The sequence below is a fragment of the Gracilinanus agilis genome, chromosome 2, assembly GCF_016433145.1.
Source record: "Gracilinanus agilis isolate LMUSP501 chromosome 2, AgileGrace, whole genome shotgun sequence".
Classification (NCBI taxonomy): domain Eukaryota; kingdom Metazoa; phylum Chordata; class Mammalia; order Didelphimorphia; family Didelphidae; genus Gracilinanus; species Gracilinanus agilis.
The window spans coordinates 263,505,049-263,520,168 of NC_058131.1; the positions used below are offsets into that span (position 1 = coordinate 263,505,049).

Consider the following 15,120-nt stretch of genomic DNA (forward strand, 5'->3'; position numbering starts at 1 on the left):
AACAATAAGGATATAAATACATAACAAGGATATTCATTGACAGTATCTCCATTCTCAGGGATGTTCCCAAGTTTCTGGCAATAGTAGCTTAGTTAAAAACAAGCAGTTTCTCAAGTATAAAGAGCTAGAGTCCCCTCCATTTCTAATGTATATGTAAGGGTCCTGGTAAAATATTGTTTCCAGCATAAGAGGCAAAAAAAGGGGAGACTAAGAAGAACTGTGTACCCTCTCTTGAACAGCTGGCCATCCTCTTAAGGGATAGTATCCCTTCATTCCTTTTTCAAAGGGGTTTTATTTATTACCTTCATCTTCTTCTCCTTAGGAGATGGACTTCCTTACTTTGGTATTTTTTTTAAAAACCCTTGTACTTCGGTGTATAGTCTCATAGATGGAAGAGTGGTAAGGGTGGGCAATGGGGGTCAAGTGACTTGCCCAGGGTCACACAGCTGGGAAGTGGCTGAGGCCGGGTTTGAACCTAGGACCTCCTGTCTCTAGGCCTGACTCTCACTCCACTGAGCTACCCAGCTGCCCCTGGTATTTTTTTTTTAATATGCTCCAGGTTGGAACTCCAGGAAAGGAGGAAGGAAAAGTGCCTGAGGTGACACTTCATCTACCAAATCCCGCCAAACTCATGGTCCTTTCTGTATCCTGGGGAATACAGAAAAGATTAAAGTAATTTAATCTTTCCCATGGTTTGAGTGGGGTATGATATATGCATCAAAAAAATCTCTTTGGCTCATCTTGAGCCCCAGTTGATAATGGTAGCAATTAGAAAAAAAAGAATCTTCCTCTTCCTGTGCCCCTAGCAACCACTGCCTCTCTCCGCTACAATTAACCCGCACAAGGACACATGTGAGCAATGAACTGTATCTTAAGGAAACGAGTTTCTCTTGAAAATGTATGCCAAAAGTAGAAAGGAGACCTTTTTTTCCTGAGAGAAATGGGGAATGGGATATAAGCTCAGTATAAGAGCAAAAGCATGGTGAAAGATAAGAAAGTAGGAGCGACACCACTGTTTTCACTGAGATAGGTAGCACCATTCTTCAGTGGATTCAGGTAGCCCTATATCATTTGGCCACACATTCTTTTCCCTTTTCATCTTGGTATTTGCAGGTTTGCACAGTTACAGCTACCCACAATAGCCTCAGCAATAGTGATAGCAACAACACTGGGAAATGTTTGCTTCCTTCTCTTCTCTCCTTTTTTTGGTTATGTTTACAAAGACTCTCATCCTCTCCCAATCCATTGTTCACTCCTCTCTTCTTATGAGATTTCCACTTTTTCCCCTTTTTTATTTTTTTAATACCCTTACCTTCTGTCTTGGAGTCAGTACTGTCTATTGGCTCCAAGGCAGAAGAGTGGTAAGGGTAGGCAATGGGAGTCAGTGACTTGCCCAGGGTCACACAGCTAGGAAGTGTCTGGGGCTAGATTTGAACCCAGGACCTCCCGTCTCTAGGCCTGGCTCTCAATCCACTGAGCCACACAGCTGCCCCCTATCTCCCTTTTTTAGAGGAGAGGAAGGGGACTATCTTTTCAGACACAGTCATAGCCCACTGGGGTTATATAATCAAAAAATATGAATGTTCTTCCTATTATGTAGGCATCCACTTATAACCCCTTAGGGGGAAGGGGAAAAGATGATGAGGCGCTACAAGCTGCATTAATCTTGTCACCAAAAGCAGAATTTCATGTTTTTAGTCAATCAATTTAAGAACAATACCTCAAAATAGTGCTATCTATATCCTAATTCTAGATCTTCATGATTAAGGACTATTCATGATCCTCCAATCACTAATGTTATATGACCTGGTCATCCATTTGGGGCCATAACCAGTGCTATTCTTAGTCTCCTTCTTGTTATCTCTAAAGACCCTTCCCTCTCTACTTCCCTGACTCTGCCATTCTTCTTGCAAATTTCCTAAACTTTGGGGCATTTGTGCATAGATATTTGATGTCCTGAATTTTGGTACTATGAAGAAATCAAAATTTATCAGATAAAGATATTTTATGACTAACGCACAAAATTGTGATAAAAAAAAAAAGGAGAGAGAAACAGGAAGATCTGAGGCAGCACAATTTAGGAATAATGTTGATAAACTGGTATATATACATAGAAGAAGGTCATCAGGAGGTTGGGGGGGAGGAGCTTGTATTCCAGGACATAGGAGAATTGTTGGAAAGAATTCAGGATGTTCAGCCTTGAGAAGGAAGGCTTTAGGGGAAACAAGAGAACTTTCTTTAAGTAGATGCTATTTGGAAGGGACATTAAATCTATTCTATTTGTACCTGGAAGGCAGAAATAGAAGCACTGAATCACTGGGGTAAAGTAGAAAACTTTCCATTTAGAGTCAAAAGACCTCAATTCCAATGTCAGCTCTGAATTTATTAGACTACCTGTGTGGCACTTCACTTTTTTCTAGGACTTAATGTTCTTTATCCATAAAATGGGAGGATTATACTCATTCCAATCCAAGAAGCATTTATGAAGCACCTACTAAGGGCAAGGAGTTGTGCTAGATATTGACAAAACAAAAGGCAAAATAAAAGCAGTCCTTGCTTTCAAGAAGCTTTCATTCTCCTGGGAGAGTTCAAAGTATAACAGATAAATTTGCAAATGAGGGAGCAGGGATAGAGCACTAAAAGGAAATCAGGAAAGGCTTCAGCTCTCACTCTTCTGATGAGCTGTGCAGAGGTGGATTTTGGCTTCATAGAAAGGAGAAACTTCCAAACAATTTGTATCGAGTCAATAATATTGACCTCCCCAGGCTTTTTCCAGCTCTGTCAGTGAGTTTGCCTCCACAGTAAAAGCCAACTTGCTAATACTCTTTTGAAGGCAGTAAGCTTATTGCTCTCACAGACACACTAAACTGTTTTAAGAGTGGAGCCACCCCATTAAATTCTCATCCCAAAGCCCAGCTCTAAACCCTCTGCCAAATACATCAGCAGTCTCTTGATCTTGTCCCTGACCCACAATGTAATGAACAGCAGTAGTGGGTGTTCAGTGTACAAGTCCAGATCTTAAAGAGTTCCCAGGATGGGAGTTAATGGTTGTCTCCTGGTCCCTCTTAGAGCATCAGCTGAGCCAGTATCCAGGGCAATATTAAATTTACAGGATCTCTCTCAATGATCCTGGCAAGTTGCTGAAGAAGCTAATGATCTGGTGCTGGAAACGGCACCCCATGCAAAACTCTAGTAGGACACAAGTTCAAATATGCTTCAAAAGACTTTTCCTGGAAAGGAAGGAAGTAGTTACTAGAGCTCCCATGGCAGTGCTGGAAGTTTGCCTAAAAGGGTGTTAGGGTGTTGAGATAAGATAAGATAATTGAAACAAAGCAAGTGACATAAATGTTAAGTTAAAATAAATTAAAATTCAAATGCCCATAAACTTATATGCTAAATCAAGCTAGTGTGGAGATTCTTTCCACATACAAGCCATGGGATGTATAGAGATTGTATAACTATGATACATGTATGTGTTGGTTGGCTATTGTCCTTCATACTTGAAGAGGAACAAAATAACATCACTATGTTGGGGTCAAAGTACAATGTATTCAATTATGGCTGATCAGACCATTATGATGTTGAAGGATCTACCACAGGTCAGGCACAAATAGTCCAGATGAACACATGGAATGGAAATATCTCTAAATTTGTGGCTCTCACATTTCTTTTGAGGTACTAAAATTCTGCTCACAGAGCCTTCTTTGATGTAGCTAAACCATGCTGGACAGTCCTATGCCAGTGTCTCCCACGTTTCACATCTGATAACAAAGTTCTTTAGAAAGACCTCAAGAATGTCCTTGTATCCCTTTATATATGTAAGTATATATTTGTGTGTTCAAATATGTATTTGTAAAAATGTATGTGTAAAAGGATTTGCAAACCTTAAATGCTATGTAGATGCTAGCTATCATCATCATCATCATCATCATCATCATCATCATTCATAGGATTTTGAGGTAATGAGACCAACTGAGGGAGGACTGGGATGAAAGCAGGTCCATGAAAGTTAGAGCCATTTGATCAATCAGCAAGCATTTAGCAAGTGCCTATTTTGTGCCAGGTACCATACTAAGCCTGGAGAATGGAAAGAATAAGCAAAAACAGTCTTGCCCTCAAAGAGTTTACATTCTAAACACTGAACTCCATTTTCTTCCTCCCTTCAAAGTTTGCCTATAACATTGGTTACCATCCTTTTGCTTAGCTGAGAAAATTCAAATTGGTCATTGATTCTTCCCTGGAATGGATTTTTTACTTCAGAGGATGCTGGGAAGAAGATTAAGAAGGATTCCACACAGCTAATGAACCTTCTGTGGGAAGTGGAATTGAGTGGGTTTCATACCAGAAATGACACCGAAACCTCTCTGATTTGGGGATTAGCAGATACATCCCTGAGATGTTAGGAGAGAGTGAAGAGTTCGTCTCCTTTTTTAGCATCCTGGAGATTAGGGTTAGAGTATGAGGCTCTGCCCTAACTCTAACCTTAATTCTGGGTCTCTAGTGAAAGGGTCAGGAGACCCCCAAGTTGTTCTCTTGAAATAAAAAAAAAAACGAGGGTTGTGATTTCTTTGCAAAAAGAGAAAGGGAAGTTTTTGTAGCATTTTGTTTGTGTTTTGTTTTTAGCAATTTGTGTCTGTTACTTTGGGGTTTCTGATTAGTTTTTGTTTCCATATACATGGAGACTTTTCCATTTTGTTAGTGATTAATGGAGTTTAGATTGAGTCATTTGAAGAAAAGTGGGACTGATTAGGCAGGAAATTATTGGGACAGGATGAGAGATGGAGGGAGTATAGAGTAATCCAAATTAGGGACAAGGGAAATTGTTTACTTTGGACAGTTTTTTTTAATATACTGAATAATTTGAGAGAAACAATGCCTAGAGACTCAAGGTGTTAATTAATACAACAACAAAATATTTGGGGCACCTTCTGTGTTATCAGCCCTATAATATGCTCTGAATGGCATACAAGAGAAGGAAACACAGACTTTGAAAAGTTGTTTTTTTTTTAAACCCTTAACTTCGGTGTATTGTCTCATAGGTGGAAGAGTGGTAAGGGTGGGCAATGGGGGTCAAGTGACTTGCCCAGGGTCACACAGCTGGGAAGTGGCTGAGGCCGGGTTTGAACCTAGGACCTCCTGTCTCTAGGCCTGACTCTCACTCCACTGAGCTACCCAGCTGCCCCCTTTGAAAAGTTTTTGAGGGGCAGCTAGGTGACTCAGTGGACAGAGAGAGCCATGCTTAGAGATGGGAGGTCCTGAGTTCAAATCCAACCTCAGACACTTCCTAGCTATGTGGCCCTGGGCAAGACACTTAACCTCAATTACTTAGCTATTACCATGTGTCTGCCTTGGGACCAATACATAGCACTGATTCTAAGTCAGAAGGTAAAAGTTTAAAAAAAAAAAGTCTTTGGGTCATAGATGGCAGCTTAGTATAGTGGAAAAAGAGACCTGGGGAAAAATCTGGCTTCCAACATACACAACTGTGTGACCTAGGCAGAGCCACTGAACCCATCTGAATCTCAGTTTGGCTCATCCACAATATGAGAATAACTATACCTGTCATACCAATTGAACTGCTGTTAGAGTCAAATAATATATAACAAACCAACATACTTTAAAAAATCCAAAGTGCTCTATAAATGCTTTAAGAGAGGCCACACTTAGTTCCAGTTTGTTTGAGAGAAAAATTTTTTGGAAGAAACTAAACGTAAAAGGGCTTGAACCCTGGGTTATAGAAAAGCAAGCTATCATTACCCTGGATTTCAGAATCATTGCTAATCATTTTGACATCCAGAGCAAACTTTACAAAATGAGCCTTGGGAAAATATCCTAAAATACACATCTAATCAACTTTTCTTAAAAAGCAATTTTAGTAGAGGAAGGAGAGAGACTCCAGGATTTTAAGAGGCCACTGTGCAATGGGGACAAGGGTGTAAGCTTTCTTTGCAATGACACTATGAAATAAGTAAGCAACACAGTTGTCATTATTCCCATTTGGCAGACAAGTAAGCTGAAGGAACTTCAGCAGGGTTAAGTGATTTCACCAAGCCCAAATCCTGTGACTTCAAATCAACACACCCCCTTTCGCATTACAGTATGCTGAGAGTAAGTCTGAAAAGAAGAAAGCTGGTCCACCTGCTTCTTTTCCCTGGGGAAAATAAAAGGCTTTGATTGAGTCAGAAAACTTAAATTCCAGCCCAGGTCTCTACCATTTACTTGTTCAGTCATTTCTGGTCAGACATTTCATGGCCCCATTTGGAGTTTTCTTGGCAAAGATACTGGAGTGCTTGGCCATTTCCTTGTCCAACTTATTTTACAGATGAGGAAACTGAGGCTAACAGGGCTAAGTCATTTGCCCAGGATCACATAGCTAGTAAGTGTCTGAGGCTGGATTTAAACTCAAGTCTCCCTGTCTTTTGGCCAAGACACTCTATCCACTTCATCACCTACCTGTCACTGACTACCCACAATTTACTATCCATATGAAAATGGGTAAGTTAATTTCCTTTGCTTGACCTCAGTTTTCTTCTCTGTAAAACTGAGAGATTTAAAATAGATGATTTCTAAGGACTCTCCCACCTCTAAATTCCATGATACTGTGGTTTGATGTGGTTTCCTGGCCAATCTGTACTGCTAATTTAGACTTTCTATTTGTCAGATAACAGCTGGGTCTGGTAGGGGAACCTCTGGGATGGACCACCACCACTCCCTCCCAGTAGTTGCAGATGTCACATCCATGACTACAGACGTAGGCTCGGGCTCCAGCCCCAACTTAGACTTGAAAAGAAAAATACTGCAGCCCTGGGTGACTCTGATCCTTTTGTTTGTCTCCAGAGGCAGCAATTTCAGCTGCTTTGGTGGCTGGTGAGGAATGGTATTTTAAATGTTTTGACATTTAAAATGTGTGTTGGATACATTAACTCTGTTTAAATTACACCCTGGCTATGGTGACTCATATGGAGTTGATTTTTGTATTACAGGACTGCCAACACCATCAACTATTGTATCATGATTGGGGGGGGGGGGGCACATTGGTCCCTGATCCCCAGGAAAAATTGATTTCAAGCATTCATTGTACAGTCCATCCTCCCTTCTCTTGGATCCCCTAGCCTCAAAGATCTGCAGGAAGTCCTCTGAAAATAGAGCTGTCATAGAGAATTAAGGGTGCGAAAAAGGAGGTGAGGCTCTACAGAGATCTCGGTTCATCCCTCAATTGTCTCTTAGTTCCAAAACAATGGTTTATCACCCTCATGAGGGCAAGGACTGTAAGAGGAAGAAAATAAATCATACCTATCCAAGGTCATTCTAGTCCTGGAACCTACCACATCAAAATGTGCCCTTCTAAATACATTCCTTTATTGAGAATAGGGAAAATGCTACTGATAACACTAGCTAATTTGGACTAATTGCAGGGAAAGTATGTGTGAAGAAGTGAAAAATCTGAATTGCATAGTATTTATAAAGAAATAGAGTTTTGTTGCTTTCAAATACTAGGCCACAGAGTTTAGTTTTGTTGCCTTAAACAAGTTCTTGGGGCATCACCTTTAATGAATAGATATGAAGGGTTTGGAATGCTTTATCAATTATTGAATGAATTACTGAGAAGAGCCTATGAATAGAAATAAGCAAAATAATGAGGCAGGAAAAAAAATCATACCTTAGGGACAAGGAAGGAATGGGGAGAGGAAAGGATCAGAGAAAGTTTCATGAATGTAAGTAAATAAATGTTTCTAAAATGTTGGAAACCAGTGTGTTTTTGAAAGAGCTTAAAATATTCCTCTGGGTGTCAATATACACTACTGATTTACTAAGAAAATAGTTTTTAGTCATTCAAAAAGAAATCTAGCTGTTGAGCCCAAATTTCTGATTATTGCAATGCTTATTAAGGAAATGGTCCTATACTTTGTTATTCATTTACAACATCTGTAAGTATCCCTCATTTCAGAAGATTCCACTAGGAAACATACATAGAGCTTTACAAGATATAATCCTGGCCTTCAAAGACATTAAAGTCCAAAGAAAAGGCAGGTGAGACAAAAGATTCACTTAAGACCACTCAGAACAGTATATATGTCGGGCTGTTTCATCTTTTCCTAGGACTAGAGTATCGCAACATTGGAAAAGACCTTAGAGATCATCTAGTCCAACTCTTGCTGAGGTAGAATCTTTCCTGACAAATGATCATCCAGCTTTAACTTGAAGACCTCCTGATGTTGTTTTCAATAGTTTTTCAGGAGTATCCAACTCTTCATGGTCCTATTAGAGGTTTTCTTGGCAGAGATAATGGAGTGGTTTGCCATTTCCTTCTACAGTTTATTTTACAGATGAGGAAATTGAGGCAAATAGGGTTAAGTGACCTGCCCAGGGTCACATAGCTAGGAGGTGTCTCAGCTCAGGAAAGTAAGTCTTCCTGATTCTGAGCCCAGCTCTCTATGCATTAAACCACCTAACTGTCCTCCAAAAGGAGTTGTCAAAGGTTACCAAAAGGTAGAAAGGCCAAGATTTGAACCCAGATCCTCTGACTCTGACTCTGTTATTATGGTAGGGAACATTAAAGATATTTTTAAAAACAATTCTTTTTTCTAATTCATTATATTCATTACTTATATTTTTTTATTTTTAGGGTCATGGGATTTTTAAAAGTTTTATTAATGGTTTTTGTTTTTACATCATAGTCATTTCTGATTATATTTCACACATCCATACATACTTACTCTCTTACTATATCATGAACCTTCTCTTATAACTAAGCAGGGAAAATAACATTTATATGAAACTAAATACTGTCTGCTTCTAATATATATATGACATTCTACCACTGGAACTCTCGACCTCTTTAGTGAAAGAAGGGAATTGACTTTTCTCATCTCTTCCCCAGGTTTAGAATTACATAGTGTTCAGTTTCATTTCTTTATTCTTTTCATTTACATTGTGGTAGTCACTACATGTATTATTTTGGGGTTCTGTTTACTTCATTCTATTTCAGTCTATATAAATCTTTCCTATTTCTTTGAATTCCTTATCGTCTAGTTCTTGTTCCTACATAAGTACTGCTAAGGCTGTTTTGGGAGTTTTCCTTCTATCTTTAACCTCCTTGAGCTATCTGTCCAGAATTGGAATTTCTGAGTTTCACATAATTCCAAAATTCTGTTTTTCAGAATGGTTGAACCAATTCACAATCCCATCAACAATCTTAATGTATTATGGTGCCTTTCTTTCTAACACTTCTACAATATTGACTGTTTCCATATTTTGTCATCATTGGTATGGCAATATTTCACATACATTAGGCAACTACTGTATCCACACTCACACCCATTGAAGTCTTCTAAGTACTATGTTTGTACATAGTGAGAATTCTTTAGATAACAAGGAGATCAAATCAGTCAATTCTTTAAAAAATTAATTCAGATAATTCATTAGAAGGTCAAATACTGAAACTGAAGAATAAATATTTTGGCTACATAATGAGACTCATAGGAAAAGGTCTTGACGATGGGAAAGATTAAGGTAAAAAGAGGAGACACAGAGCAATGAACATGAGCTTGGACAGACTTGGGAGATACTAGAGGATAGAAGGCACAGAATGCTACAGTCCATTGGTGTCATGAATAGTTGGACAACATTGAAAGACTGAACAACAAAATGCTTATGAATGCTTTTAGAGGTTCCTGGTAGCTCAGTGGATTGATTGAGAGCCAAGCCTAGAGTCAAAAGGTCCTAGGTTCAAATCTGGCCTCAGACACTTCCTAGCTGTGTGACCCTGGACAAGTCACTTAACCCCCTTTGCTTAGCCCTTACTGCTCTTCTGCCTTGGAGCCAACACTTAGTATTGATTCTAAGACAGATGGTAAGGGTTAGAAAGATAGAAAGAAAGGGAGAGAGAGAGAGAGAGAGAGAGAGAGAGAGAGAGAGAGAGAGAGAGAGAGAGAATGAGAGAGAGAGAGAGAAGAAAGAAAGAAAGAAAGAAAGAAAGAAAGAAAGAAAGAAAGAAAGAAAGAAAGAAAGAAGGAAAGAAAGAATAATAATAATTCCATATTATGTCCTTCTTACTTGTAGATATAAACCTAAAAGTAAATGTCTGAGTCCAAGAAAAAACAGTTCCAGGAATGGGAAGTTCTTGTTTCTTCCCACATCCAATGTGATACTACTAAGTAGGGACAATGGCAGCAGGAAAGAAAAATAAGTTCTAGTCTGAGCTTATATTCAGGAAAAAATCACATTGGGTAAATGCTCTCGAAGTGAATGTATAAGCCTAAAATTCAAGCCACAGACTCCATGGTTTCGGATATCTTCTCCTAATATAGCAAGAAGCATTTAGATCTAAAATTCAAAATAAGTGCTAAGAGAAATTCAGAAGAGACAAAAATTTAGCAACTTATTTTTTTCCTCATCATGAAATTGCAAGCCATATGTACTTGGAAATAAGAAATGTCAAAATATTTTAGGTAGAAAAAAATCTTTTTTTTTAATCAAAAAAGTTATAAAGCCACTTGAAGCCATTATCCACCTGCCTGGGGGGAAATTATGTTAATATTTATTGAGGGCCAGCTGTGTGGGAGATTTGGAAGAGAATAGTGATTTTATTAATGACACTTCTTTCATTATCTATAAGGTTTTCTTTCTTTCTTTCTTTTTCCTTTCTTCCTTTCTTCCTTTCCCTCTCTTTCTTTCTTTCTGTCTATCTGTCAGATAGGAAGGAAGGAAGGAAGGAAGGAAGGAAGGAAGGAAGGAAGGAAGGAANGTCATGTAAAATTTAGAGAGATAAAGAGACAGTGTAGATTGGCATGAACAAGGGGAAAGTAAAAATATATGATGTATATTAGTTCATTCAGTGGACAATAAGAAAACCAATAATGGAGCAGGTAGATGGCTCAGTGGATTGAGATACAGGCCTGGAGATGGGAGGACCCAGGTTTGAGTCTAGCCTCAGACACTTCCTAGTTGTGTGGCCCTGAGCAAGTCACTTAACCTCCATAGCCTAGCCCTAGCCCTTACTATTCTTCTACCTTCGAACTAATATGTGGTATTGATTCTCAGATGGAAGATATGTTTTTTTTGAAAGACCAATATAGTTAGAATGACCTTTATGTTGTAGTTTATGTTGTGACAATGTAGGAGGGGAGGAAGAGAGATATTAATAGGCAAGGGAGCCTGGGGACCAAATTTATTGGACTTTGACTTCTAGGATAAGGAAAACAGACCTTAATCTACAGATGGGAAGGGGTTAGATTTTTCAATAGAGAAGAATCATGAGATCATAGATAAAGGGCTGGAAGGATACTCAAAGGCCACCTATTTCAAATCCTTTGTTTTATAGATGAGGAAATTGAGGTCTACAAAGGTTAAATAACTTGACCAAGGTCAAAATAGCTTACAAGCATCAGAGATGAAACACATGTTTTAGAATCATTCATCTGGCAGCAGCAGCATAGGGGACAGAGAATTGACTTTAGAGTCAGACAGAGCTGGGTTCCAATCCTAATTCTGATTCTTATTAGTTGTGTGACCAGTGGCAAATCATGCAACTTTTCAATGTCCCCAAGTGTCTCTCCATGACTATCATTAACAAATGAGTTTTCCATGCCAGGAGTTCCCTGTATTTAAAGTCCAAAGACTCAGCTCCAAAAGAAAGAAATGAATGAATGAATGAATGAGCAGACAAATAAATGAGTAAATAGATCTAGCAACTTCTACAAAATAGACCTGGAGGGGAGAAAAACTGAAGGAAAAGAGACAATATTAAGGAAGCTTCAGCAATAGTAATGTTATAAAGTAATAAGAGCTTTGAACAAAAGGAAAAATAAAGTCCAGTGATTCTACTTGTGTTTCCTTCCCACAGGTCAACGCATTCATCTCTTTCCTGTTCCCAATGGTGGTCATTTCAGTCCTGAATACCATCATTGCTCACCAGCTTACCATCATGTTCCACCAGGCAGCCCAGCAGAACCAGGTCTGCATAATTGGAGGGCAACAGACCATGCTTAGTATGTCCATAGAGCCCAGCCGTGTCCAAGCTCTAAAGCATGGAGTTCGAGTCTTACGTAAGTATTCATCTGTCCTCAGAGGAGGCACTGTGGTGAAAGGAAGAATAAAGAGGTCCATCCAGGTGGCATTAATGGGGAGGTACTCTTTCAAAATCTACCCAAAAAGGAGAGCTCATTTCCGCAGTGGCCCAGTAACTGAAGAGTAAATGGAACTTGGCAAATTTTGTGAAGATTTTAGCATTTGGAATTTAGAATTAAATTGTAACCAATTTAATTCCATTGAACAAATATTCTTCAGTTCTTGACAATAATAGATATGCTACATGCTGGGAATACAAAGACTGTTCCTTACCATTAAGGAATTCACATTCTACTGGGGGAGGAGGACTGAGAGAGAAAACATGTGAAGAGAGAAATAAAATGTATATACAAAGCCACTGAAAATAATGTTAATAGAGAATGTTAGAGTTAAGAAAGGCTTTCTATGGAGCAGATACCTATGGTATGGTCTGAAGAAAGCTAGAGACTCTACAAGACAGAAATGAGAAGAGACACAAAGGAGGGATATGGGGTGTTGTACATAGGGAACAAAAGAAAACCTTTGAAATAGAACCAAAATCATGAGAAGCAGAGTGCGATAAAAAAAGACTGTCCACTCTACCTGGTTGCCTTACATCATATTACATATACATTCCCTATGTCTTGCTCTTTTCAGCACTATTCAAGAATGGAGGGGAATAGCTGGGTAGCTCAGTGGATTGAGAGCCAGGCCTAGAGACGGGAGGTCCTAGGTTCAAATCTGGCCTCAGCCACTTCCCAGCTGTGTGACCCTGGGCAAGTCACTTGACCCCCATGGCCTACCCTTACTACTCTTCTGCCTTGGAGCCAATACACAGTATTGACTCCAAGACGGAAGGTAAGGGTTTAAAAATAAAATAAAATAAAAATAAAAATAAAAAAGAATGGAAACAATTTGTGAATAACTTATTTTGCTAGTGTTATATGTATGATAGAAAGAACATCAGCCTGAGAGTCAGAGGCTCTGAGTTCTAATGTATGCATGTATATATACATATATATACAAACATATATGTGTATGTGACATCTGGGCATATATTTATATGTATAAGTGTTTTATATATGTATATGTGTATATATAGAGAGAATATATATAAAATGACTTTATATATGTGTATATATATAAAGAATATGTATAAAATGACTCCAAGGTAGTATAGAGGGAGAAGGGCACTAACATCTAGGGTACAACCAGAAAGACTTCACGTGAAAGACACAAGCTGAATTTCATAGGAAAACAAGGATTTCAAAAAGCAAAAGTGAGGAAGGAGAATATTAGGTATAAAGGAAGAGCTAGTGCAGCTAAGTTGTCATCTTGGAGAGTGTAATAAAAGAAAAATTAGATATTATATATAGATATAGATTTAATTTTAATTCCTCCTAATGTGTCAATGGTTGATATGGCTCAGGTTTGGCCTGCCTCTCTAATGGTAACTGCTTCTAATAGAGAACTCTTAGAAACAAAGCATTTCAAGACACAAAGATAATAAATCTTTAATGGTGAAGAAAGGTGGGTAGAACCCTGGAAGCCTTCCTATAGTGTGAGGGCTCATAGCAGAGTAGTTATATTCCATGACTGGTCATCAAGCTGCCCCTGAGTGGAGCTAGAATGGCTTCAGAGTTTTACTTAAATTACCTATATCTTGGACTTCATCTTAAATTTCTTCATTTCCATCTAAATCATAATTTATGGACAAAGTCACACAATGTCCAAGCAATTTAGAGCATATTTTGGTTTAGGGTTTTATTCTGTTTTTTCCCCCTTCTTCCCTTCTGGGTATTAAATGGAGATACTCCTCCCTGCCCCCTCCCCAACATCAATCCCTTTGGCTCCAGACAAACCTAGACTCAACTAAGCCAGGTAGAACAGAAAAGATCATAGCATTCTCCAAAGCCACCCACTGGTAATTCTCTATTAATGTGCTCTCTCAGATTAATTAGGATGAATCACTTCAATCTCAGATCTTTGACTGCTAAAGATTAAGTCAGATCATTTTAGAATGAGAGCAGTTCCCTCTAGGGTCAGTGCTTCAGCCTCCTCATCCACAAAGTCAGTTCCTTGCAGCCAGAGGCAATCAACAAAAGCATGTTTGGAGGAGGTCAGGCTAGTCCCCAACCATGACATAAAAAAGAGTAGGAACATGGCCCAGACATCAAAAACTCATAACTCATGTTCTGGTCGCCAAAACAACCCATCATGACTATCTACTATGGCTCTCTTTAGTGATAATGATACCTAAAATCATTCACATTCTGATTGGTTTTTGGAGAGAGAAAAAAATAAAAGGGAACCGGGTGAAAGGATTCACATCTCACTAGCCAAGTCTAGACAAGATAGCTAATTTCTGGGAAATTTAATGCAGCTACAACACTCACAATCCATTTCAGATAGACAATTTTAGATGATAAGGATTGTCTCTGCCAGCCTCTTCACCTGAGTTCAATAATGACTTGAGCTCCAGGGAACCTGTGAAAAAACTCAAGAATATTGGTTTTGTTTCCTGTGTTAAATGAACCAGGACTCCAAAAGACTTAACAATCCATTCCAGCAGGCAGGCTGAATGCTTACAATTTCTTTAGAATGGGAGGAAACCAAATACTACTGCTAAAACTCCCCCAACCCACTGATTGGAACTGGCTAATGAGTACCTGGTTCATCAGAGAAGATTTAGCATTGAAGGTAATGCATTTTAGAGACTCAGGAGCATTTTAGAGAACAGGGGAAAGATGATAATAATAGCTAACATTTATGTAGTAGTTTAACATTTGTAAAATGCTTAACATATATTACTTCATTCTATTCTCACAACTGTATCAGGAAGGTATCATTTTTATCCCCATTTTACAACTGAAGAAACTAAAAGCAAACAGAGGTTGAGTGATTTGCCCAGATTCACATAGCTAGTATCTGAGTCAGGATTTAAACTCAGGTCTTCTTAACTCCATCCACTATACCTTCTAGCTGCAGTAGTAGTAGTAGTAGTAGTAGTAGTAGTAGTAGTAGTAGTAGTAGTAGTAGTAGTAGTAGTAGTAGTAGTAGTAGTAGCAGTAG

General features: G+C 38.7%; 1 protein-coding gene across 1 annotated transcript in view; it reads left to right on the forward strand.

Annotated features, from left to right (window-relative positions):
* NTSR1 (neurotensin receptor 1) overlaps positions 1 to 15,120 on the forward strand; it is a 134,195-nt gene that overhangs the window by 88,314 nt on the left and 30,761 nt on the right. Inside the window, exon 2 of the mRNA XM_044661162.1 lies at positions 11,846 to 12,047. Within this exon, the coding sequence (XP_044517097.1) occupies positions 11,846 to 12,047 (202 nt within the window). The remainder of the gene's footprint in view (positions 1 to 11,845; positions 12,048 to 15,120) is intronic.